A 24332-nucleotide genomic window follows, 5' to 3' on the forward strand; every position below is an offset into this window, starting at 1 on the left:
CTGATCATATCCTAGTTTGCACCAAGTCCTGTTCACCCATCATCCCTGTGTTTACTTACCTACATTAGCTCCCGGTCGGGTAGCACCTCGATTTAACATTGTAATCCTTGTTTTCAAGTCCCTCTATGGCCTCGCCACTGCCTCCCACTCCAATGTCCTGCAACCCGACAATCCCCAGATCTCTGCACTCCTCCAATTCAGGCCTCTTGCACATCCCCAATTTTTATCGATGCACCATTAGCGGCAGCACCTTTTGGTGCCAAGGCCCTAAGCTCTTGAATTCACTCCCTAGACATCTCCGCCTCTCTACCTTTCTCTCATCCTTTAAGACGCTCCTTTATCTTTGATCACACTGTTGGTCATATCTCCATTCTGGGTGTCAAACATTATTGATGATGATGCAACTATGAAAGGCCCTGGGTTATTTTAATACATTAAAGGCAATATATAAATATTGGCAAGTTGCTGTTGTTGATACTTCACAATTCTACATTTGTTTAGTTAACGATACATACAGAAGAGAATGTTGAAAGGAGATTTGATGGTTGTGTTCAAAGTCATGAATGGTTTTGCTAGAGTAAATAAGGAGAAACTGTTTCCAATGGCAGAAGAGCCGGTAACCAGAGGACACAGGTTTAAGGTGACTGGCAAAAGGACCAGAAGTGACACGATGAAACATGTTTGCACACAGTGAATTCTGATCATCTGGAATGTATTGCCTGACAGGGCAACATAAGCAGGTTCAATAGTGACATCAAAAAGAGAATTGGGTAAATACTTGAAGGTAAAATGTTTACAGGCCTATGAGGAAAGAGCCGAGTAGTTAGACTAATTGGATAGCTCTACCAGTACGGGCACGGTGGGGCGAATGGCCTCCTTCTGTGCTGTATCTTTCTATGATTCTTTGACTTTGCATTAGTCCTGGCAACTCTGGTCTACTGGTGACACACATCAATATATTGCTGGTGTGCTGCCCATGGTTAATGGACAGAAAACTCTGGGCAGATAATCCACCAGTCCCTGGTGTGCTGTGTCCATGGGCGAGGCTCCCTGCCAGCAGCACCAACTTAGAAACAAACTAGCTTTATCGTCCCATAACATCGACATTATACTGCTTTTAATGTAGTGCCAAGTATTTTGTCCAATGTTTTGGTGCTTATTGCAAATTAGTTTGTAAAAATACGTACAACAGACTAAAAATTAAATATAAATAATCTAGAATAAGATATGGCAGAGCAGGTTGTGTGTATGGACTGCAGTATGAGAGAGTTTGTGGGCAGGGGTCTGTTCCAAAGGAATATGTTTACAGTAGATGTCTCCATCTCGAATCTCTCCGGCTCAGAGTCATTGAGCTGGAGTGTGGGTTGGTGACATTCCCACACATAATGGAGGATGAAGAGTACCTGGACAGTTTGCTCCAGACTTCAGTCACACCACGTAGAGAGGTGCAGGTTCAGAACGGGGTTGGTGTCACTGAAAGTGTGCAGAGTAAGGGAAAACCAGGTAAGACAGAAAGTGAGGATCTGCAGAAACTAGTGCTGTACAACAGATAAAATGCACTCACTAACTTTAATAAGGATAAAGACTGTTGGAAGGAAAGCCAGAATGTTGACCATAGCACCTTGGAACAGGATGCTGTCGGAAGGAGGGAGGAGGAGAGGAAGCGTAACATGGCAGTGGTAGGGGTTTCAATAATCAGGGGGACAGATAGCATCAGTGTCATAATTGCATTAAATTAAATGTTTTTGAGAAAAAAATATATTTTTGAATTAAAAAAAAAAATGTTTTAACACTGTTAAAATAAACTTGCCTTCATAGACCGGGTATTTAATATAAAATTAAGTATTAAAACTCTTACACTGGTAAAAGCAGGCCTTTTGCCGCCTTTTACCAGGCATAAGAGTTTGAAGAACATTTTCTGGGCAAGAATTGGGTAATTAAAAGTTTTAGAGAAGACATTTTTTTTTGGAAGTGCTGTAGTACAGAGGGACCTGGGAGTCCTTGTGCATGAAACACAAAGTTAGTATGCAGGTACAGCAAGTGATCAGGAAGGCCAATGGAATGTTGGTGTTTATTGCAAGGGGGGCAGAGTATAAAGGCAGGGAAGTCCTGCTACAACTATCCAGGGTATTGGTGAGGCCACACCTGGAGTATTGCATACAGTTTTGGTCTCCGTAATTAAGGAAGGATATAATTGCATTGGAGGCTGTTCAGCGAAAATTCATGAGGTTGATTCCGGAGATGAGGGGGTTGACTTATGAAGATAGGTTGGCCCTATACTCATTGGAGTTCAGAAGAATGAGAGGTGATCTTATCGAAACATATAAGATAATGAGGAGGCTCGATAAGATGGATGCAGAGAGGATATTTCCACTCGTAGGGCAAACTAAAACTAGGGGACATAGTCTCAGACTAAGGGGCCACCCATTTAAAACTGAGATGAAGAGAAGTTTCTTCTGAGGGTTGTAAATCTGTGGAATTCTCTGCCCCAGAGAGCTGTGGAGGCTGGGTCATTGAATATATTTAAGACAGAGATGGACAGATTTTTGAGCGATAAGGAGTAAAAGGTTATGGGGAGCGGGCAGGGAAGTGGAGTTGAGTCCATGATCAGATCAGCCATAATCTTATTAAATGGTGGAGCAGGCTCGAGGGGCCGGGTGGCCTACTCCTGCTCCTATTTCTTACGTTATGTAATTAGCCCAGGTATCAGCCCGTGAAAGCCCCTCTCCCTGGGGATGCAGGCGATCTGTCAAAAGACACTTTGACAGATTTCAAGTGCTGGGTTCATGCGCATCGCGCGCCTAAACGTGGGGCTTGTGGGGACTGTTTGGACACATGCGCACATCGTGCGCACATCGTACGCATAACATGGAGGCCGCAATTTCAGGGCCAATAACGCAATGCCTCAAAAAAAATCTCATCTCGTCTCTGGCTCTTTTGCCAATTTCATCAAATCTATATCCTCTTTATACCAACCCTTCTGCCAGTAGATACAGTTTCTCCTCATTTATTCTATCAAAATAGCAAAATGCCTCATGATTTTGAATGTCTCTATTAAATCTCGTGTTAACATTCTCTGATTTAAGGAGAACAATTCCATCTTTTCTAGTCTCTTCATGTAACTCAAGTCCCTTGTCTTGGTACCATTCTAATAAATCTGCTCTGTACCCGCTCCAAGGCCCTGAGAGCATTCCTAAAGTTTGCTGGCCAGATTTGGCCACACTGCTCCAGGTGAGGACTAACCACGGTTTAGCATAACCTACTTGCTTTCACTCTTGGGGGGGGGGGGGAAAACTGTAGCAGATGGAGATCAACATGGGAAAGTGTGAGGTATTCATGTTGGACCTAAAATGGATGGATGACTATTTTCTAAATGGTTCGAAGTTAGGGACTGTGGATGAGCAGTGAAAATTACAGGAGCAAGTACAGAAATCACTAGAAGCTGGTTAAAATAAGTAAAATGCTTATGGAATGTTGGGCTTTATTTCAAGGGCCGCAATATAAAGGGGTAGCAGCTGTGTTCCAGCTGTACAGAGCTTGGGTTAGATCCATTTAGAGCACTGTGTCAAGTTCTGGGCACCTCACCTCAGGAAGGATTTCTTGGCTGCGGAGATGGTGCAGCTCAGATGTACCAGAATGATAGTGGGGCTAAAAGCTTTAAATTATGAGGATTGATTGCACAGATAAAGCTTTCATTCCCTAGATTCTCCAAGATTAAGGGGTTATCTAATTGAGGTATTTAAGATGATCAAAAGAATTGATAGGATAGAAAGATTTAAGATATTTCTTTGATGGAGTAGTCCAGAAAAAGGGGGCATAACCATAAACGCAGAGCTCGGCCGTTCAGGGATGATGTCAGAGAGCACTGCTTTACACACTAGTGGAAATCTGGAACACTCGCTCTCAAAAAACTGTGAGACTCGGTCAATTGAAAATTACAAAACTCTGATTGATCAATTTTCTTGGGCAATGGTATTTAGGGTTACGGAACCAAGGCGTGTAGATGGAGTTAAGATACAGCTCAAATATGATAGAATTAAATGGAGGAACAAGCTCAAGGAGATGAGTGGTCTCATGGTCCTATATTCAATATTCCGATGTCTCTATTTATAATGCCAATGGTCCTGCATACTTTACTAAAAGCCTTATGGTCCTGTCCTGTCACCTTCGAAGATTTCTGCATGTATACCCCAAGATTTTTCTGTTCCTGCAACCCCTTTAAAATTGAACCACTTAGTTAATATTGCATCGCCTCATTCTTACTTCCAAATTGCATCACTTCACCTTCTCTGCATTAAATTTCCCCTGCCATGTGCCTGCCCATTTTACCAGTGTATCGATGTTCTCCTGAAGTCTTCTGCTATCCTGTTTACAACTTTTCTGAGTTTCATATCATCTACAAACTTTGAAATGATACTCTGTATATCCGAGTCCTGGTTATTAATATATATCTAACAGAGCAGTGGTTCAAATAATAACCCTGGGGACCCTGGGTATTCTTCCCTCCAGTGTGAAAAATATCGGTTCACGGCTACTTTCTGCTTTCTGTCCCTTCGTCAATTTATTATCCACGCTGCTGCTGCTCTTATAATATCATTGGCTTCAATTTTGTTGACCAGTCTATTATGTGGCACTTTATCAAACGCCTTCTGATAGTCCATACACGCAACATCAACTACCTTTATCAACCCTCTCCTATTTCATAGATTAACTCAATCAAGTTGGTCAGACCTGATTTGCCATTCGAGAAATCCATTTGGCTGTTGCTAATTAACCCAAGTTATTCCAAGTGAGAATTAATTTTAGTTTGGATTTTTGGCCCTAGAAGTTTCCTCAACACCGCTTTTAGGCTGAGTCGCCTGCAGTTATTTGGTTCACCAATTTCCCCCTTTTTGAACAGGGACGTAACATTTGCAACCTTCCAGTCCTCTGGCACCTCTCCCATATCCAAGGATTGGAAGATTGTGGCAGAGCGGGTGACTTTTTTACTTTGAGCTCTCAGCAGTTTTAGTACCTCCTCTTAACCTAGTTATATCCAGTCTAATTTCTCTACCACCTCCTCCTTTACTGTCACATTGGCAGCATCCTCTTCTTTAGTGAATACAGATGCAAAGTATTAATTTAGTACCCCAGCCTGTTCTCTGCTTCCACAAGATGATTGTCTTAATTGTCCTTACTCGGCCCCAACCTTTCCTTTACCAAATCCGTGCCCATCTTTCCTGGAACTCAATGTTTGAATCCCTTCGATCCAGTTTCCACCCCTGCCACAGTACTGAATCAGCTCTTATCAAAGTCACAAATGACATCCTTTGTGACTGTGACAAAGGCTAACTATCCCTCCTCATCCTTCTAGGCCTGTCTACAGTCTTTGACACGGTTGATCATTCCATCCTCCTCCAACACCTCTCTACCGTCGTCCAGTTAGGTAGGAATGCACTCGCCTGGTTCTATTCTTAGCTATTAAATCACCTGCAATGGCTTCTCTTCCCACTCACGCATCGTTACCTCTGGTGTCCCCTATGGATCTATCCTTCGCTCCCACCTTTTCTCATCGATATGCTGTCTCTTGGTGACATCATACAAAAACGTGGCATCAGTTTCCATGCTGACGACATCCAGCTGTATCTCACCATCACTTCTCTCGACCCCTCCACGGTCCCCAAATTGACAGACTGCATGTCCTACTGGATGAGCAGAAGTTTTCTCCAATTACATATCCTTTGGACGCCATTTCCTTTGGTCCCTGCCTTGAACTGAGTTCCCTAGCCACTGACTCCATCCCTCTCCCTGGTATCTGTATGAGTGATCCAGACCTTTCACAAACTTGGTGTCACATTTGTCCATGAAGTGAGCTTCTGACCACATAGGTGGGGTAGCGTTGCTGGTTAAACAGGAGATTAACGCAATAGTAAGGAAGGACATTAGCGTGGAATCTGTATGGGTAGAGCTACGGAACACCAAAGGGCAGAAAACGCTAGTGGGAGTTGTGAACAAACCACCAAACAGTAGTAGTGAGGTTGGGGACAGCATCAAACAGGAAATTAGAGATGCGTGCAATAAAGGTACAGCAGTCATCAGGTGTGACTTTAATCTACATATTGATTGGGCTAACCAAACTGTAGCAATGCATTGGCGGAGGATTTCCTGGAGTGTATTAGGGATAGTTTTCTAGACTAATATGTCAAGGAGCCAACTAGAGGGCTGGCCATCCTAGACTGGGTGTTGTATAATGAGAGAGGATTAATTAGCAATCTTGTTGTGTGAGGCCCCTTGGGAAAGAGTGACCATAATATGGTAGAATTCTTCATTAAGATGGAGGGTGACACAGTTAATTCAGAGACGAGGGTCCTGAACTTAAAGAAAGGTAACTTCGACAGTATGAGACGTGATTTGGCTAGGATAGACTGGCGAATGATACTTAAAGGGTTGACGGTGGATGGGCAATGGCAGACGTTTAAAGATCACATGGATGAACTTCAATAATTGTACATCCCTGTCTGATGTAAAAATAAAACGGGGAAGGTGGCTCACCCGTGGCTTACAAGGGAAATTAGGGATAGTGTTAAATCCAAGGAAGAGGCATATAAATTGGCCAAAAAAAAGCAGCAAACCTGAGGACTGGGAGAAATTTAGAATGCAGCAGAGGAGGACAAAGGGTTTAATGAGGAGGGGGAAAATAGAACATGAGAATAAGCTTCCAGGAAAGATAAAAACTGACTGCAAAAGTTTCTACAGATACGTGAAGAGAAAAAGATTAGTGAAGACAAATGTAGGTCCCTTACAGTCAGAATCAGGTGAATTTATAATGGGGAACAAAGAAATGGCAGACCAATTGAACAAATACTTTGGTTCCGTCTTCACTAAGGAAGACACAAATAACCACCTGGAAATACTAGGGGACCGAGGGTCTAGCGAGAAGGAGGAACTGAAGGAAATCCTTTAGTCAGCAAATTGTGTTAGGAAAATTGATGGGATTGAAGGCCGATAAATCCCCAGGACCTGATAGTCTGCATCCCAGAGTACTTAAGGAAGTGGCCCTAGAAATAGTGGATGCATTTGTGGTCATTTTGCATCATATGGACTGGAGGGTAGCTAATGTAACCCCACTTTTTTAAAAAAAAAGGAGGGAGCAAGAAAACGGAATTATAGACTGGTTAACCTGACATCAATGATGGGGAAAATGTTGGAATCAATTATTAAAGATGCATTAATAAATTATTATGAGCAGCGCATTTGGAAAGCAGTGACAGGATTGGTCCAAGTCGGCATGGATTTATGAACGGGAAATCCTGCTTGAAAAAACTTCTAGAATTTTTTTGAGGATGTAACTAGTAGAGTGAACAAGGGGGAGCCAGTGGATGTGGTGTATTTAGACTTTCAAAAGGCTTTTGAGAAGGTCCTACACAAGAGATTAGTGTGCAAAATTAAAGCACACGGTATTGGGGATAATGTATTGACATGGATAGAGAACTGGTTGGCAGACAGGAAGCAAAGGGTAGGAATAAACAGGTTCTTTTCAGAATGGCAGGCAGTGATTGTGGGGTACCACAAGGTTCAGTGCTGGGACCCCAGCTATTTACAATATACATTAATGATTTAGATGAAGGAATTGAGTGTAATATATCCAAGTTTGCAGATGACACTAAGCTGGGTGGCAGTGTGAGCTGTGAGGAGAATGCTAAGAGGCTGCATGATGACTTGGACAAGTTAGGTGCATGGGCAAATACATGGCAGATGCGGTATAATGTAGATAAATGTGAGTTTATTCACTTTGGTGGTAAAAACAGGAAGGCAGATTATAAGAACATAAGAACATAAGAATTAGGAACAGGAGTAGGCCATCTAGCCCCTCGAGCCTGCTGCGCCATTCAATAAGATCATGGCTGATCTGGCCGTGGACTCAGCTCCACTTACCCGCCCTCTCCCCGTAACCCTTAATTCCCTTATTGATAATTATCTGAATGGTGACAGATTAGTAAAAGGGAGGTGCAACGAGACCTGGGTGTGATGGTACATCAGTCATTGAAAGTTAGCATATAGGTACAGCATTCGGTGAAGAAGGCAAATGGCATGTTGGCCTTCATAGCGAGAGAATTTGCGTATAGGAGCAGGGAGGTCTTATTACAGTTGTACAGGGCCTTGGCGAGGCCATACCTTGAATATTGTGTACAGTTTTGGTCTCCTAGTCTGAGGAAGGACATTCTTGCTATTCAGGGAGTGCAGCGAAGGTTTACCAGACTGAACCTGGGATGACAGGACTGACATATGAAGAAAGACTGGATCGACTAGGCTTATGTTCAATGGAATTTAGAAGAGTGAGAGGGGATCTCATAGAAACATATAAAATTCTGACGGGATTGGACAGGTTAGATTCAGGAAGAATGTTCCCGATGTTGGGGAAGTCCAGAACCAGGGGCCACAGTCTAAGGATAAGGGGTAAGCCATTTAGGACCGAGATGAGGAGAAACTTCTTCACTCAGAGAATTGTGAACCTGTGGAATTCTCTACCACAGAAAGTTGTTGAGGCCAGTTTGTTAGGAAGTTAGATGTAGCCCTTGCGGCTAAAGGATCAAGGGGTTTGGAGAGAAAGCAGGAATGTGGTACTGAAGTGCATGATCAGCCATGATATTGAATGGTGGTGCACACTCGAAGGACCAAATGGCCTACTCCTGCACCTATTTTCTATGTTTCCATATCTGCAGTATATGTAAAACCGCCTATTTCCATCCCTGTAACATCGCACGTCTCTGCCCCTGCCTCAGCTCATCTGCTGCTGAAACCCTCATCCATGCCTTTGTTACCTCTAGACTTGATTACTCCCACATTATATCCAACATAAACTTGTGATCATCCAAAATTCGACTGCCCCATGTCCTAACTTGCACCAAGTCCTGCTCACCTATTACCCCTGTGCTTGCTGACCTATATTGACTTCCCGTTAAATAATGCCTCAATTTCAAAATTCTCATCCATTTTTACAAATTTCTCTCCATGGCCTCGACCCTCCCTATCTCTATGATCTCCATCAGCCCCACAACTTCCAGAGATGTCTGCGCCCCTCTAATTCTGTCCTCTTGAGCATCCCTGATTATAATCGCTCAACCATCGGTGGCCAAGCCTTCTGTTGCCTAGGCTCCAAGCTCTCAAACTCTGTCCCTAAACCTCTCTGCCTCTCTATCCTCCTTCAAGATGCTCCTTAAAGCCTACCCCATTAACCAAGCTTTTGGTCATCTCCATAATTTCTTGTATGGCTTGGTGTCAAGTTTTTTTTCTTGTAACATCCTGTGAAGACCTTGGGATGTTTTACTATGTTAAAGGCACTGTCAATACAAGTGGTTGTTATATGTTTATAAAAGACCTTAGTGTTCCCTATTATGTTACCACTAATTATTTATGATATATTCTCCTTGTCCCTCTGTTGTCACTATTGTGGGTTTACTTTACTAGTGGCAGCGTTAGTGAAACAACAAAGTACTGCATTTTAAAAAGTCTCAAATTGGTTTTAAATTAATTCAATCGCTCTTACATTTCCACTAAGGATGCTGAAGGATAGTTTGATTGGACGCATATGCGAGGGCACACACACAGCGAGATGCGTGCTCAAATGGAGAATTATGATTGTAAAACAGCAATCAAATCTACCGCTTACATATTGATGGTGTTTTCTGAGATCCCTGAGCTTACAGCTGTTGTACTGATGGCATTGGAGGGACTTGATATCAACTATCTTGCAACTGCACTCATGAAATCCAAACTGTCCAGCCTTTAGCCCTCCATTCACCACGACATATCTGCAGCTACCGATCTGCTCAACCACGACCTTTGAAGCCCTGGTCCATATTAAAACAATTACTGTCTCTCACCCTGGTCATTCCCCATACGGCCCTCATCTTCGCTCCCTTAATTCCAAGGGACGCAGATTTGAACGGACATGGTGGATAACTGGTTTAACCATTCACCGTCAGATCTGGCTGGACAACATAAAGCATTATCGGGTCCTGTTCTCATCTGCCAAAATGTGGAATCTGGAATGCAACGATAAACCTCGGCTTCTATTCTCTGCTAACCATCCTCTTAAACCTCTGTCTCATACACCTTCACCTCCAACAACAAGTGCGAGGAACTCATGGACTCCATTGTCCCTAAGATTGAGACCATTTGTTTAGCTGCCTCTACCACTTCCCTTCCTTCCCCTAGCCCACCGGGCCAAACTTCCTTTAAGGATGCTGCCTGCACTATCCTTGAACTCACATTTTTCTCCAGTTTCTCTCTGATCTCCCCTCATGACCTTTCTGAGCTCATCTTGTCCAAGAGACCCACTTCCTGCCCCCTTGACCCTATTCCCACTAAACTGCTGACCATCCAACTTTCTTTTCTGGATCACATGTTAGCTCACATTTCTAATGGTTCTCTCTCCTCAGCAACTGTCCCCATCGCCCTCAAATTTTTCATCATTTCTCCCCCTCAAAAAAAGCAATCCTTTTCTCCTCTGTCCTTGCAAACTACCGCCCTATCTCCTGCCTCCCTTTCCTCTCAAGCCTTGAATGTGTTGTCGTCTCCCAAATCTGTGGCTATCCTTCCCGGACCTCCATGTTTGAATCCCTTCAATCTGGTTTCCGCCCCTGCCACAGGGCTCCCAAAAGTCACAAATGACATCCCTTGTTACTGTGACAAAGATAAACTATCCCTCCTCGTCCTTCTTGACTTGACTACAGCCTTTGACACAGTTGACCACTCTATCCTTCTCCAATGCCTTTCCACTGTCGTCCAACTGGGAGGGACTGTACTCGCCTGGTTCCATTCTTATCTATCTAATCGTAGTCAGAAAATCACCTGCAATGGCTTCTCACTCCTGCATTCTTACCTCTGGGGTTTCCCAAGGATCTTTCCTTGGACCTCTCCTATTTCTCATCTACATGTTGCCCCTTGGCGTCATTTTCCAAAAATACAGCGTTGGTTTCCACATGTACGCTGTTGACACCCAGCTCTACCTCACCACCACTTCTCTCGACCCCTCCACGGTCTCTAAATTGTCAGACTGCTAGTCCGCAATCCTGTTCCACATGCGCAGATATTTTTCTCCAGTTGAATATTGGGAAGACCAAACCCATTTTTTGTTCCTCGCCACAAACTGCGTTCCCGAGGCACTGACTCTCTCCCTCGCCCTAACATCTGTCTGAGGCTGAACCACACTGTTCGCAACCTTGGTTTCATACTTTACCCTGAAATGAGCTTCCAGCCACATATCTGCAGCATTTCTAAGACTGCCTAATTCCACCTCCATAACATCGCCACCTCTGCCCTTGGCTCAACTCATCCGCTGCTGAAACCCTCATCCATGCCTTTGTTACCTCTAGACCTGACTATTCCAATGCACTCCTGGCTGGCCTCCCACATTCTATCCTTTGTAACCTTGTGGTAATCCAAAAGTCGGCAGCCCGTGTTCTAACTCACACCAAGTCCTGCTCACCAATCACCCCTGTGTTTGCTGACCTACATTGGCTTCCAGTTAAGCAACGCCTTGATTTCACAATTCTCATTCCGGTTTTTAAATCCCTCCATGGCCTCGCCCCTCCCTATCTTTTGTAATCTACTCCAGCCCCACAAGCCCCCTAGAGATCTGCACTCCACTAATTCTGCCCTCCTGATCACTCAATCATCGGTGGCTGTGCGTTCTGTTACCTGGGCCCTAAGCTCTGGAACTCCCTCTCTAAACTTTCCACCTCTCTTTCCTCCTTCAAGATGCTCCTGAAAACCTAGCTCTTTACCCAAGATTTTGGGCATCTGCCCTGATGTGGCTCGGGGTCAATATTCTTGTCTTCTAAACTCCTGTGAAGCACCTTGGGGCATTTTACTACGTTAAAGGCGCCATATCAATAAATGTTGTTGTTAACATGGCATCCTTCTCCTTCTCATTGTAATATTTCTGTATAATCCTTCTATTAATATATTTATTACAGAGCATCAGTATCTGGGAATGCCTGTAACCACCATAGCTGAAAGTCCAAACAGGGGAGAAGATCCAACATCTTCAAGAATGAGAATGGGCACAGCTAGGTTCTTGGGACACTGGCGGATGGGAAGGGACAGGTGATCTGAACTGTCGACCAACAATGGTTTTACAAAAAAAGGTCGATGAAACAGTGGGAAGGGGATCAGCTGGTGCGACTGGAGGGTTGGGGAATGTCTGCATCTGAGACGAGAGTTGAATTAATAAAACTGTTGGAGCTAAAAGAGAAGATTTATGAAATAGTGAAAGGTTATTTGCAAGAAAAGGGAAGGAGGATTTGTAGTAGTGAGGGATAAAGTCATTGTTTAAAAAAAAAAGAAATGGGTTAGAGTCAGCATTCCAAACGTTGGAGCTGGAATTGATTTTTGTGCTGGTGAATATACAAAACATGCCAACATTCAGAAGCATTCGAGATGTGACCTGGTATCTATAAGGCAGGGCCTGGGTTTCACAGGGACTGTTTCTGGTGAAGGGAAGAGCACAATATTTGTGGATGCCAACAATAATAGAAAGTTCAGTGACAGCACAAGAACAGCATCAACAACATAATTATCTTCATCATTGGCAATCTCTCGGCATCGAGGAACACTTGCTTCCACTCTTAACATGAGTTAAGAGCTGGGTGATTCAATATGATCTTATTGAATGGCGGAGCAGGCTCGAGGGGCCAAATGGCCTATTCCTGCTAATTCTTATGTGCTTATTCCCTAGCCCAGATCCTGTCTCTATTAAATGCAATGGTCCCAACACTGACCCTGGGGGACACCACTGTTTACATCCCTCCAGTCTGAAGAACATCCATTAACCACTATTCTCTGTTTTCTGCCCTTTACCCAACTTCCTCTCCACGCGGCCCCACTCCCTTTAATACCACAAGCCTTAATTTGATCAACAAGCCTCCTGTCCGGCACCTTATCAAACACCTTTTGACAATCCATCTGCACAACATCCAATGCATTTCCTTTCTCACTGCACTGTGTTATTTCCTGCAATAATCCCTACTGTCTGTCCTGAATCAATCCATTTCACTACCAAATGTTGCGACATTTACTTCTGTAGTTAGAATCCCCCACGTAGGGGTAAAGTGCTCTATCAATGACACCAGGAGCCCAGACGTGGGACTGGGCTGTGCTCTGAGCAGGCGCAATACTAGTGGTGGAGGTGGTCTGACGCAGAAGAGACGTTCCGCGAGTCGGTAGGAGCTTATGGGCTCATCAGAGGAATTGGACCTCTGGGAGGGCTGGGCAGCTTCATAAACACCTGGTGTAGGCCTCAGACCCCGAATACGAGCCCGCAGAACCCATGTATGATCCGCGGTGATCGACCTGACCTCTCTGGGTAACTTGCCAAATTCTTGGACAGGATCAGGGTGTCTGCGTGGCCATCTTGGTACAGGAACAGAGGGTGGGCGGGGCTTTAGGGTCCCAGTGACCTCGAGAGAAAATAATTTCCTCATTTATTCTCCGTCTGCACACACGGGATGTAGAACTGAACCCAACCAGAGAAGAGGGAGTGAGAAAACTGCAGAGGGAAGAAAGAAATGATGGAGGTGGTGCGATGAGTTTGGATTTCAGCACAGGGTGGAGGGAAAGTGTGTGGGACAGGAATTTACAGCTTTGGGGGAACAAGAGAGGAAAGAATGTTCCATAGGAACTAGGATTGTCTGTCCTCAATTTCTATCCTGCACTTCCAGTGCTGACTTTTGTAAACTCCTTTTACAGGATATTAGAAAAGGAGGATTTACAGATGGGAAACTCGAACCAATCATATGAAGATCTGACAGAGTTACTCGATTCACCTGTATATCATCGGCCTTTGATTGTGGAAGGAAAAACGTTTGTCTGTTCTGTATATGGGAAAAGATTTTAAACATTCGTGTGAATGGAAAAGCACCGAGACACACACACCCGAGTGAGAGTGTTCCAGTGCACTGACTGTGGAAAGAGCTTTAACCAGTTACACAGCCTGAAAAAACATCGCACCATTCACGGCGGGGAGAAACTGTACACGTGTTGTGTGTGGACGAGGCTTCAACTGATCGTCCAACCTGGATAGACACAAGGACACCCGAACCATGGAGAAACCGTGGAAATGTGGAGACTGGGAAGGGATTCAATTGTCCCTCTGCGCTGGAAACTCATCGACGCCGTCACAACGGAGAGAGGCCATTCACCTGCCCCGTGTGTGGGAAGGGATTCACTCGTTCATCCAACCTGCTGGTACACGAGCGAACACACTGGGGAGAGACCATTCACCTGCTCCGTGTGTGAGAAGGGATTCACTCGTTCATCTGACCTCACTGAACACCAGCGTGTTCACACTGCGGAGAGGCCGTTTACCTCTCCCGTGTCTGGGAACGGCTTCACTCAGTCATCCAACCTGCGGACACACCAATGCACTCACACTGGGGAGAGGCCATTCATCTGCTCCGAGTGTGGTAACGGCTTCACTTGTTTATCCAACCTGCTGACACACCAGCGAGTTCACACTGGGGAGAGGCCGTTCATCTGTTCTGAATGTGGGAAGGCCTTCATTCGATCATCCAACCTGCTGGAACACCAGCGAATTCACACTGGAGAGAAGCCATTCATCTGCTCTGAATGTGGGAAGGGATTCACTGATTCATCCACCCTGCTGAAACACCAACGCATTCACACTGGGGAGAGGCCATTCACCTGCTCTGAATGTGGGAAGGGATTCACTCAGTCATCCAACCTGCTGAGACACCAGCGAGCTCACAAGTGACTGCAGGAGTTGGACTCTGCTGATATTGTTGTCGTTAATCACATCCAGGACTGAACCATGTTCACTCGGACCGTGGGGTTTGTTGCCGCTGGTGTAATTAATCCCTGTAACTGGGCTTGAGTTTAATTTTCTGGATATCATTGAATCATAGAATGGCTACAGCACAGAAGGAGGCCTTTCGGACTGTCGAGCCCGTGCCGGCTCTCTGCAAGAGTACTTCAGCCAATCTCACTCCCCGCCCTTTCCCCGTGGCCCTGCAAATATTTTATTTCCGGTACTTATCCAATTCCCTCTTTGAAAGCCACGATTGAATCTGCCTCCACCACCCTTTCAGGCAGTGCATTCCAGATCCTAACCACTCGCTGCTTAAAGAAAAGTTTTTTTCATGTCGCCTTTGGTTCTTTTGCCAATCATCTTGAATCTGTGTCCTCTGGTTCTCGACCCTTCCGCCAATGAGAATATTTTCTCTCTACTCTGTCCAGACCCCTCATGATTTTAGAGCACCTCTATCAAATCTCCTCTCGACCTTCTCTGTTCTGTGAAGAACAACCCCAGCTTCACCAGTCTATCCATGTAACTGAAGTCCCACATCCCTGGAATCATTTTTGTAAATCTGTTCTGCACCCTCTGTCAAACAACTGTCAAATAAATCAGCTTTGTTTCCTACATACTGTGAGTCGATTCTTGATTTCTCCAAGAGGAGACTAATTGATGTCCTGTTACCCACTGTTCTGTTTTTGAACCTTTTCTCCTTTGTTAAAGGAAGACTTGTATTTATAAAATGCTTTTCACAGCCTCTGTTTTAGTGATGTTGGTTGAGGGATAAATGTTAGCCAGGACACCGGAGAGATCTCTTCGAAATAACATCAAGGAATCTTTTACGTCGACTTGAGAGGTTAGATGGTTCTGTTTGTTTTTTTTAATTAGGCGTCGCTGGTAAGGCCAGCATTTATTGCCCATCCATAATTGCCCTTGAGAAGATGGTGGTGAGCCACCTTCTTGAACTGCTGCAGTCCGTCTGGTGATGGTACTCCCACAGTACTGTAGGGAGAGAGTTCCAGGATTTTGACCCAGCGATAATGAAGGAATGGCGATATGCTTCCAAATCAGGATGGTGTGTGACTTGGAGGGGAACGTGGAGGTGATGGTGTTCCCATGCGCCCTGCTGCCTTTGTCCTTCTAGGTGGTAGAAGTTGTGGGTTTGGGAGGTGCTGCCGAAGAAGCCTTGGCGTTGCTGCAGTGCATCTTGTACGTGGTAAACACTGCAGCCACGGTACGTCGATAATGGAGGGAGTGAACGTTTAAGGTGGTGGATGGGGTGCCAATCAAGTGGGCTGCTTTGTCCTGGATGGTGTCGAGCTTCTTGAGTGTTGTTGGAGCTGCATTCATCCAGGCAAGTGCAGAATATTCCATCACACTCCTGACTTGTGCCTTGTAGATGGTGGAAAGGCTTTGGGGAGTCAGGAGGTGAGACACTTGCCACAAAATACCCAGCCTCTGACCTGCTTTTGTTACCACAGTATTTATGTGGCTGGTCCAGTTAAGTTTCTGGTCAATGGTAACCCCAAGGATGTTGATGGTAGGGGATTTGGCGAGGGTAATGCCAATGAATGTTATGGGGCGGTGGTTAGACTCTTGCTTGTTGGAGATAGTCATTGCCTGGCACTTTTGTGTTGTGAATGTTACTTGCCACTTATCAGCCCAAGCCTGAATGTTGTCCAGATCTTGCTGTATGCAGGCATGAACTGCTCCATTATCTGAGGAGTTGCGAATGGAACTGAACACTTTGCAGTCATCAGCGAACATCCCCATTTCTGACCTTATGAAGAAAGGAAGGTCATTGATGAAGCAACTGAAGATGGTTGGGCCTGGGACACTGCCCTGAGGAACTCCTGCAGCAGTGTCCTGGGGCTGTGATAATTGACCTCCAACCACCACAACCATCTTCCTTTGTGCTAGGTATGATTCTAGCCAGTGTAGAGTTTTCCCCCAGATTCCCATTGACTTCAGTTTTACTAGGGCTCCTTGATGCCACACACGGTCAAATGCTGCCTTGATGTTGAGGGAAGTCACTCTCACCTCACCTCTGGAATTCAGCTCTTTTATCCATGTTTGGACCAAGGCTGTGATGAGGTCTGGAGCCGAGTGGTCCTGGCGGAACCCAAAGTGGGTATCGGTGAGCAGGTTATTGGTGAGTAAGTGCCGCTTGATAGCACTGTTGGCAACACATTCCGTCACTTTACTGATGATTGAGAATAGACTGATGGGGTGGTAATTGACCGGATTGTATTTGTCCTGCTTTTTATGGACAGGACATACCTGGACAGTTTTCCACATCGTCTGATAGATGTCAGTGTTGTAGCTGTATTGGAACAGCTTGGCTAGATACGCGGCTAGTTCTGGAGCACAAGTCTTGAGCACAACAGCAGATATGTTGTCAGAGCCCATAGCCTTTGCTGTATCCAATGCATTCAGCCATTTCTTGACATCACATGGAGTGAATCGAATTGGTTGAAGACTGGCTTCCTTAGGAGGAGGCCGAAATGGATCATCCTCTTGGCATTTTTAGCTAAAGATGGTTGTAAACACTTCAGCCTTTTCTTCTCAGAAGATCAAGATATAGAATCAGTTTGGGTGGAGATAAGAAATAATAAGGGAAATAAATCACTGGTGGGAGTAGTCTATAGGCTCCCTAACAGTGGCTACACTGCAGGGCAGCATATAAATCAATAAAAAATGGAGGCTTGTAAGAAATACTGCAATAAACATAGGTGAATTTTATCTTCATTTTGATTGAACAAATCAAATTGGCAAAGGTAGCTTTGAGGAAAAGTTCAAAGAGTGTATTTGGGATGTTTTCTTAGAACAATACGATGTGGAACCAATGAGGGAGCAGGCTATTTTAGATCTGGTAATGTGTAATGTGACTGGATTAATTAATGATCTCATAATAAAGGATCCTCTTGGGAAGAGTGATCATAACATGGTAGAATTTCAAATTCGGTTTGTGGCTGAGAAACTTGGGTCTCGTACTAGTGCCCTGAACTTAAAGGCAATTACAAAGGAAGGATAAGACGGTAGATAAGCAGTGGCAAACATTTAAGGAGATATTTTATAACTCTCAGCAAAGATGTATTCCAGTGAGAAAGAAAGACTCTTAAGAAGAAAGAACCAGCCATGGCTAACTAAGAAGTAAAGGATGGTATCAGATTGAAAACAAAAGCATACAATGTTGCAAAGATTATTGGAAGGCCAGAAGATTGGTAACTTTTTAGAAAAGAGCAAAGGACAACTAAAAAAAAAAGGAAAGGAGATAGATTGAGTAAACTGGCAAGAAATATAAAAAGAGACAGTAAGAGATTCTACATGTATATAAAAAGGGAGAGTAGCTAAGTTAGTCCCTTAGAGGATGAGACTGGGGAATTAATGGGAAATGGAAATGGCAGAGAATTTCAACAAATATTTTGTATCAGTCTTCACTGTAGAAGACACTAAAAGCATCCCAATAATGGATAATCAAGGGGCTATGAGGAGGGGACAAGGTGGACAAGTCCCCTGGACCTAATGGCCTGCATCCTATGGTATTAAAATAAGTGGCTACAGAGATGGTGGCTGCATTAGTTGCAATTACCAAAAATCCCTGGATCCTGGAGAGGTCCCAGAGGATTGGAAAACAGCAAATGTAATTACCCTATTTAAGAAATGAGGGAGACAGAAAGCAGGAAACTGTTAGCCTAACATCAGTCATTGGGAAAATGCTGGTGTCCATTATTGAGGAAGTAGCAGCAGGACATTTAGAAAATCATGGTACAGGCAAGCAGAGTTAGCATGGTTTTATGAAAGGGAAATCATGTTTGACAAATTTGTTGGTGTTCTTTGAAGATGTAACGAGTAAAGTGAATAAAGGGGAACCAGTAGATGTCGTGTATTTGGATTTTGAGTAGGCATTCGATAAGGTGCCACATAAAAGGTTACTGCGCAAGATAAAAGCTCACTGGGTTGGGGGTACTATATTAGCATGGATAGAGGATTGGCTAACTAACAGAAAACAGAGAGTCGGGATAGATGGGTAATTTTCAGGTTGGCAAACTGTAACTAGTGGGGTGCCACAGGGATCAGTGCTGGGAGCTCAACTATTTACAATCTATATTAATGACTTGGATGAAGGGACCAAGTGTAATGTAGCTTAATTTTCTGATGATACAAAGATAGGTGGGAAAGCAAGTTGTGTGGAGGATGCAAAGAATCTACAAAGAGATATAGACAGGCTGAGGTGAGTGAGCAAAAATTTTGGAGATGGAGTATAATGTGGGAAAATGTGAGGTTATCCACTTTGGTGGGAAAAATATAAAAGCAAATTATTATTTAAATGGGGGAGAGATTAGAAACTGCTGCAATACAGAGGGATCTGTACATGAAACACAAAAGGTTAGCATGTAGGTACAGCAAATAATTAAGGCGGCAAATGTAATGTTGGCCTTTATTGCAAGGGGGATGGAGTATAAAAGTATGGAAGACCTGCTACAACTGTACCGGGTATTGGTAACACCACACCTGGAGTACTGCATGCAGTTTTAGTCTCTGCATTGGAGGCAGTTCAGAGAAGGTTCACTAGGTTGATTCGGGAGATGAGGAGGTTGTTTTAAGAAAGATTGAACAGGTTGGGCCTATATTCATTGGAGTTTAGAACAATGAGAGGTGATCTTATTGAAACATATAAGATTCTGAGGGGGCTTAACAGGGTAGACGCAGAGAGGATGTTTTCCCCTTAGGGAACTTAAAACTAGGGGGTATAGTTTCAGAATAAGGGGTCGCCTATTTAAAATGGAGATGAGGAATTTCTTCTCTCAGCGGATCTTGAATCTTTGGAATTCTCTACCCCCGAGAGCTATGGATATTGGGTCATTGAATTTATTTAATCATCATCATCATCATCATCGGCAGTCCCTCGGAATCGAGGAAGACTTGCTTCCACTCCTGAAGTGAGTTCTTTGGTGGCTGAACAGTCCAATACGAGAGCCACAGACTCTCACAGGTGGGACATATAGTAGTCGTTGAGGGAAGTGATGGATGGGACGGGTTCGCCGCATGCTCTTTCCGCTGTCTGCGCTTGATTTCTGTATGCTTTTGGCGTTGAGACTCGAGGTGCTCAGCGCTCTCTCGGATGCACTTCCTCCACTTGGGGCGGTCTTGGGCCAGGGACTCCCAGGTGTCAGTGGGGATGTTGCACTTTATCAGGGAGGCTTTGAGGGTGTCCTTGTAGCGTTACCCCACACTGACACGCAGTACCTGAGAGTGACGGGTAGTGTCTATCCTATACTCCCCTGCCCATCCCACACTCAATGAATAACCCCACTGTTCAAACTACAATCGGCTGAGCGCCGCCACCTGCTTTTAATGGATGTTTAGAGTTTCAGCCGGACCAATAAAATACTTTGCAATGGTTTTAGTTGATCATAAACATGGTGCTGAGGTGTCACTGTCGAATTTAAAATAGTTTCCGCTGAATGATTGTCACTTGTTGCAGGACTCGCTTCCAGCCAGGAGATGGCAGAGACAGAAACCCTCACCACATTTTAAAAAGTACTTGGATGTGCAATTGAAGTGCTGTAACCTGCGGACCTAGAGCTGGGAAGTGGGATTAGGTCGGATAGCCTCTTGTTGGCTGGCAAGAACATGGCCTCATTCCGTGCCGTAAATTTCCATGATTCTATGATTGTCAATCTGGTGAGAAAATGATCAGGAAAATAGTCAAACTGCCCCATTTTAATGTCTGTCGCTGTCGGATTTGTTGTGAAATAGAGTGAGCACGGGCCTGTGACCCGCTCAATTCACTCTTACTCTGCTCTCGCACTCATTCAGAATTTCTCCGCCACCCGGTGTACCCTTACCCACCCCACTCAGGGCTAAGGATCACCCATTCTGTTTACCGGCTGCGCTTTCCCAGCTGTACATTAACTGGTTTCAGAGCAGAACGTGTGGCCAGAAATCAGTCTGTTCCCAGGAGCGACAATGATTAACTACAGATTCTGCTTTATACCTTTCATTCTAGTTTCATGTGTCCCATTAAAAGCGACTCCACGGGATGTGGGCAGTGGGTGGATTGCGCTATGGAGTTTTTTTAAAAACTTTATAAAAAGGAGTTTTATTACACACAGCTCGACATGATACCGTAAAAACAAAACCTGCTACATAAAACCCTTAAGTGAACAAGATTGGTTTTATTCCACTTTGGCCACTGTCCAGACTCCATCTGGTGAAACTGCTAAAGGAATCTTTCAATTCACCTTATGATACATTGAAAAGTCCAAAAATATATGTATTTTGTTTGTAGCCAGCACTATCGCCTCCCACATAAAACTACAAAAACAGCCGAAATGCACCCAACTCCTGTGGCTTGCTTTCAAGTGCTGCTTTTAAACTGAGCCCAGTTAGAAACAGAATTAACAGTCTCAGACATTTAATCCCACACACACAGACAAGACTCGTTTAAACTGATCTTCTGTATTGTAGAAGACAACAGAAAGCTTAAAAATGCAACAATCTGCAAACCCGCCTTGCAGGAGGAGGGGCGGGGCGGTGGAGACAGGAGTAAAAATTGTTGCATTTAAAGCATCTGCAGCATCAGTCTGGTAGCAATTAGTGCATCAGAGGCAGCATTAAGGCAGGGCAGAGCTGGAAGTAAAACTGCTCCACTCTGCAACATAACCTTCCTGCAGAGTTCCACACCGAGACATGAACTCCACGCAACACACTTCGAGTTCTCCTCCGACCTTGCACACAAGTTATCCGATCCTGCCCAGCACTCGCCTTTAAAAAGATAAAAGTCTTGAAAGAGCGGTATTTTAGTCCTGTAATGATCAGCTGGAATCCTGTGTGGTTTGATACCTTTGCTGCAGCCTTCCATGGTACAGAGAGTGTATGTGTTTGATCCGAAGTAGTTAGTACAACGCGTCAGGTTCCCCTGGTCAAATGCTCATCTTTACTTAATCCTTATTTCAAACTGGGCTCAGGGGCTGTACAGGTACATATTAAAACCTAAACTCAAATTCCAGAAACTGACAGGTACAGGATAAAATTTACACTCACATACCAGAAACTGGCAGGTACAGATTAACCCCACAGTCATATAACAGAGATTGACAGGTACATAATAAAGCCCACAGTTATATACCAGAAATTGATCAGTACAGATTAAAGTCCACACTTACATACCAAAAACTGACAGGTAGATATTAAACCTACACTCATATACCAGAACCGAGAGGTACAGAATAAAATCCACACTCACATAGCAGCTGACAGGTGCAGATTAACCCCACACTCACATACCAGAGACTAAAGGGTACAGAATAAACACCACATTCATATACAAGAGATAGACAGGTACAGAATAAAATGCACACTCACATACCAGAATCTGACACCATCAGCTCCCGGGAGATCCAGACCGCCGTGCGCCTGCTGCTGCCCGGGGAGCTGGCCAAGCACGCCGTGTCGGAAGGGACAAAGACGGTGACCAAGTTCACCAGCTCCAAGTAAAACTCCACGCTGTCCTGAGAGAACACCCCAAACACAACGGCTCTTTCAAGAGCTGCCCACAACCTCCCTGAAAGAGCTGCACAAGCGCATCACCCTTTAGACTCAATTTACTGTAATTATTTCCTTAACATGTGTGTTTGAGAACCTTTGCAGATCCAGCTGTGGATTTAGTTTTGAATTCTCATAAGCAGCTTCACTGTCTGGTTCGACGTGAGGACCGCTGTTGAATTTCCCGCCATTCAAGCTACAAACATGGTTCCTCGTCGCTGTTTTCCATTTACAGCGCCTGCCGAGGAATTAAGAGCTTGTTTCGGGGATGGGACTCTGATTTCAGTCACCTCATTCTCTCGCAAGCCTTTTTCAAGTTTATTTTTCAATTCCTGTTGCGGGTCAATCCGTTTATTAACCCGAGACTCCCTGCAGTGTAACAACCCAGAATGGGAGTTCTTACAGAGACCAGAACGGGGGCAGTGTGAACACTCTTCTCTTTTCACAGAAGGACTCCCAGTTCTGGTCTCACTCCCGCCTGTGCGGAGGATCGGTCCATGGTCTGTGATTCCCAACTTTTACACAGTTTGAGCTGGAATGTGATCCGTTACAGAGTCAGTGGGGATTGATTGCCGTCCGTTACAGACAGTTTGAAAGTGAACGCGAATTTAATCCTGATTGGAACAGCCTGGAATTTGTAAGGGAAATATGGAATAAAATAAAAGGAAGTAAAACCTGTTTGTAAACCTTTGGCTAATGGTGCATTTATTAACATAATCCGCACTTGAAAACATTATTGGCAGGGTTTTTGAAATTAAAAATTGTTCGAGGTGTGACTGTTGACAGGAATTTCTGTCCTCGTTTCATTGATGGGCTCAACAGACAATGGGTAAGGCGAGAGATTAACATTCAGCGGCGATTTGAGTAAAGAATCGTCATGACTGGAAGAGGTAAAGGAGGCAAAGGACTGGGTAAAGGCAGAGCCAAACGGCACCGTAAAGTGCTCCGTGATAACATCCAGGGCATCACCAAACCAGCCATCCGCCGCCTGACTCGTCGTGGCGGTGTCAAGCGGATCTCGGGCCTGATCTACGAGAAGACCCGCAGGCTGCTGAAGATTTTCCTGGAGAATGTGATCCGGGATGCGATCACCTACACTGAACACGCCAAGCGCAAGACGGTCACTGCCATGGATGTGGTGTATGCTCTGAAACGGCAGGACCGCACACTCTATGGATTCGGCGGCTGAATAACTCGACCCTTTCCCCCAAGCACAACACAAAGGCTCTTCTCAGAGCCACCCACCGCCTCACAGAGAGAGCAGTGACCTGGGGAACGGGGGCGAGATAGTTGATTTACATTTTGTTCTGTACAGATATGTTTTTTGCCAAGATCTATATTGTGGTGTTTGGTGTTTTACATCAGCATATACATGATAGACGGAATGTCCTTTTAGTCTTCGAATCATGGACATTTACGGCACATTCCAGGTGAGGGTAATACTGGAACAACTAATGTAGTTAGAACATAAAAACATAAAAACGTAAAAAAATAGGAGCAAATGTAGGCAATACGGCCCCTCGAGCCTGCTCCGCCATTTAATACGATCATGGACTCAGGTCTACTTCCTTGTCCCAGTATCCCTTATTCCCTTATCGTTTAAGAAACTGTCTGTTTCTGTCTTAAATTTATTCAATGTCCCAGCTTCCACAGCTCTCTGAGGCAGCGAATTCCACAGATCCACAACCCTCAGAGAAGAAATTTCTCCTCATCTCAGTTTTAAATGGGCGGCCCTATATTCAAAGATTAAGCCCTCTAGTTCTAGTCTCTCCTAGCAGTGAAAACGTCCTCTCTGCATCCACCTTGTCAAGGCCCCTCATAATCTTATATGTTTCGATAACATCACCTCTCATTCTTCTGAATTCCAATGAGTAGAGGCCCAAACCTACTCAACCTTTCCTCATAAGTCAACCCCCTCATTAAGGAATCAACCTTGTGAACCTTCTCTTAACTGCCTCCAAAGCAAGTATATCCTTTTGTAAATATG

At 44.5% G+C, this 24332-nt stretch overlaps 1 protein-coding gene and 1 pseudogene across 1 annotated transcript; both read left to right on the forward strand.

The window, feature by feature from the left end:
* The window catches only part of LOC139273480 (zinc finger protein 850-like), a 254673-nt pseudogene that overhangs the window by 58240 nt on the left and 172101 nt on the right, over nucleotides 1-24332 (forward strand).
* On the forward strand, nucleotides 23223-23534 carry LOC139273471 (histone H4-like). Its single transcript, XM_070890376.1, has one exon. The coding sequence runs from the start codon at nucleotides 23223-23225 to the stop codon at nucleotides 23532-23534; it is 312 nt and encodes a 103-aa protein (XP_070746477.1).

This window comes from Pristiophorus japonicus, chromosome 9 (assembly GCF_044704955.1).
Source record: "Pristiophorus japonicus isolate sPriJap1 chromosome 9, sPriJap1.hap1, whole genome shotgun sequence".
In the NCBI taxonomy this organism is placed as follows: domain Eukaryota; kingdom Metazoa; phylum Chordata; class Chondrichthyes; family Pristiophoridae; genus Pristiophorus; species Pristiophorus japonicus.

Excerpts from the sequence above, each read along its gene's own strand:
- LOC139273471 (XM_070890376.1), top strand. The coding sequence starts at position 23,223 with ATGACTGGAAGAGGTAAAGGAGGCAAAGGACTGGGTAAAGGCAGAGCC.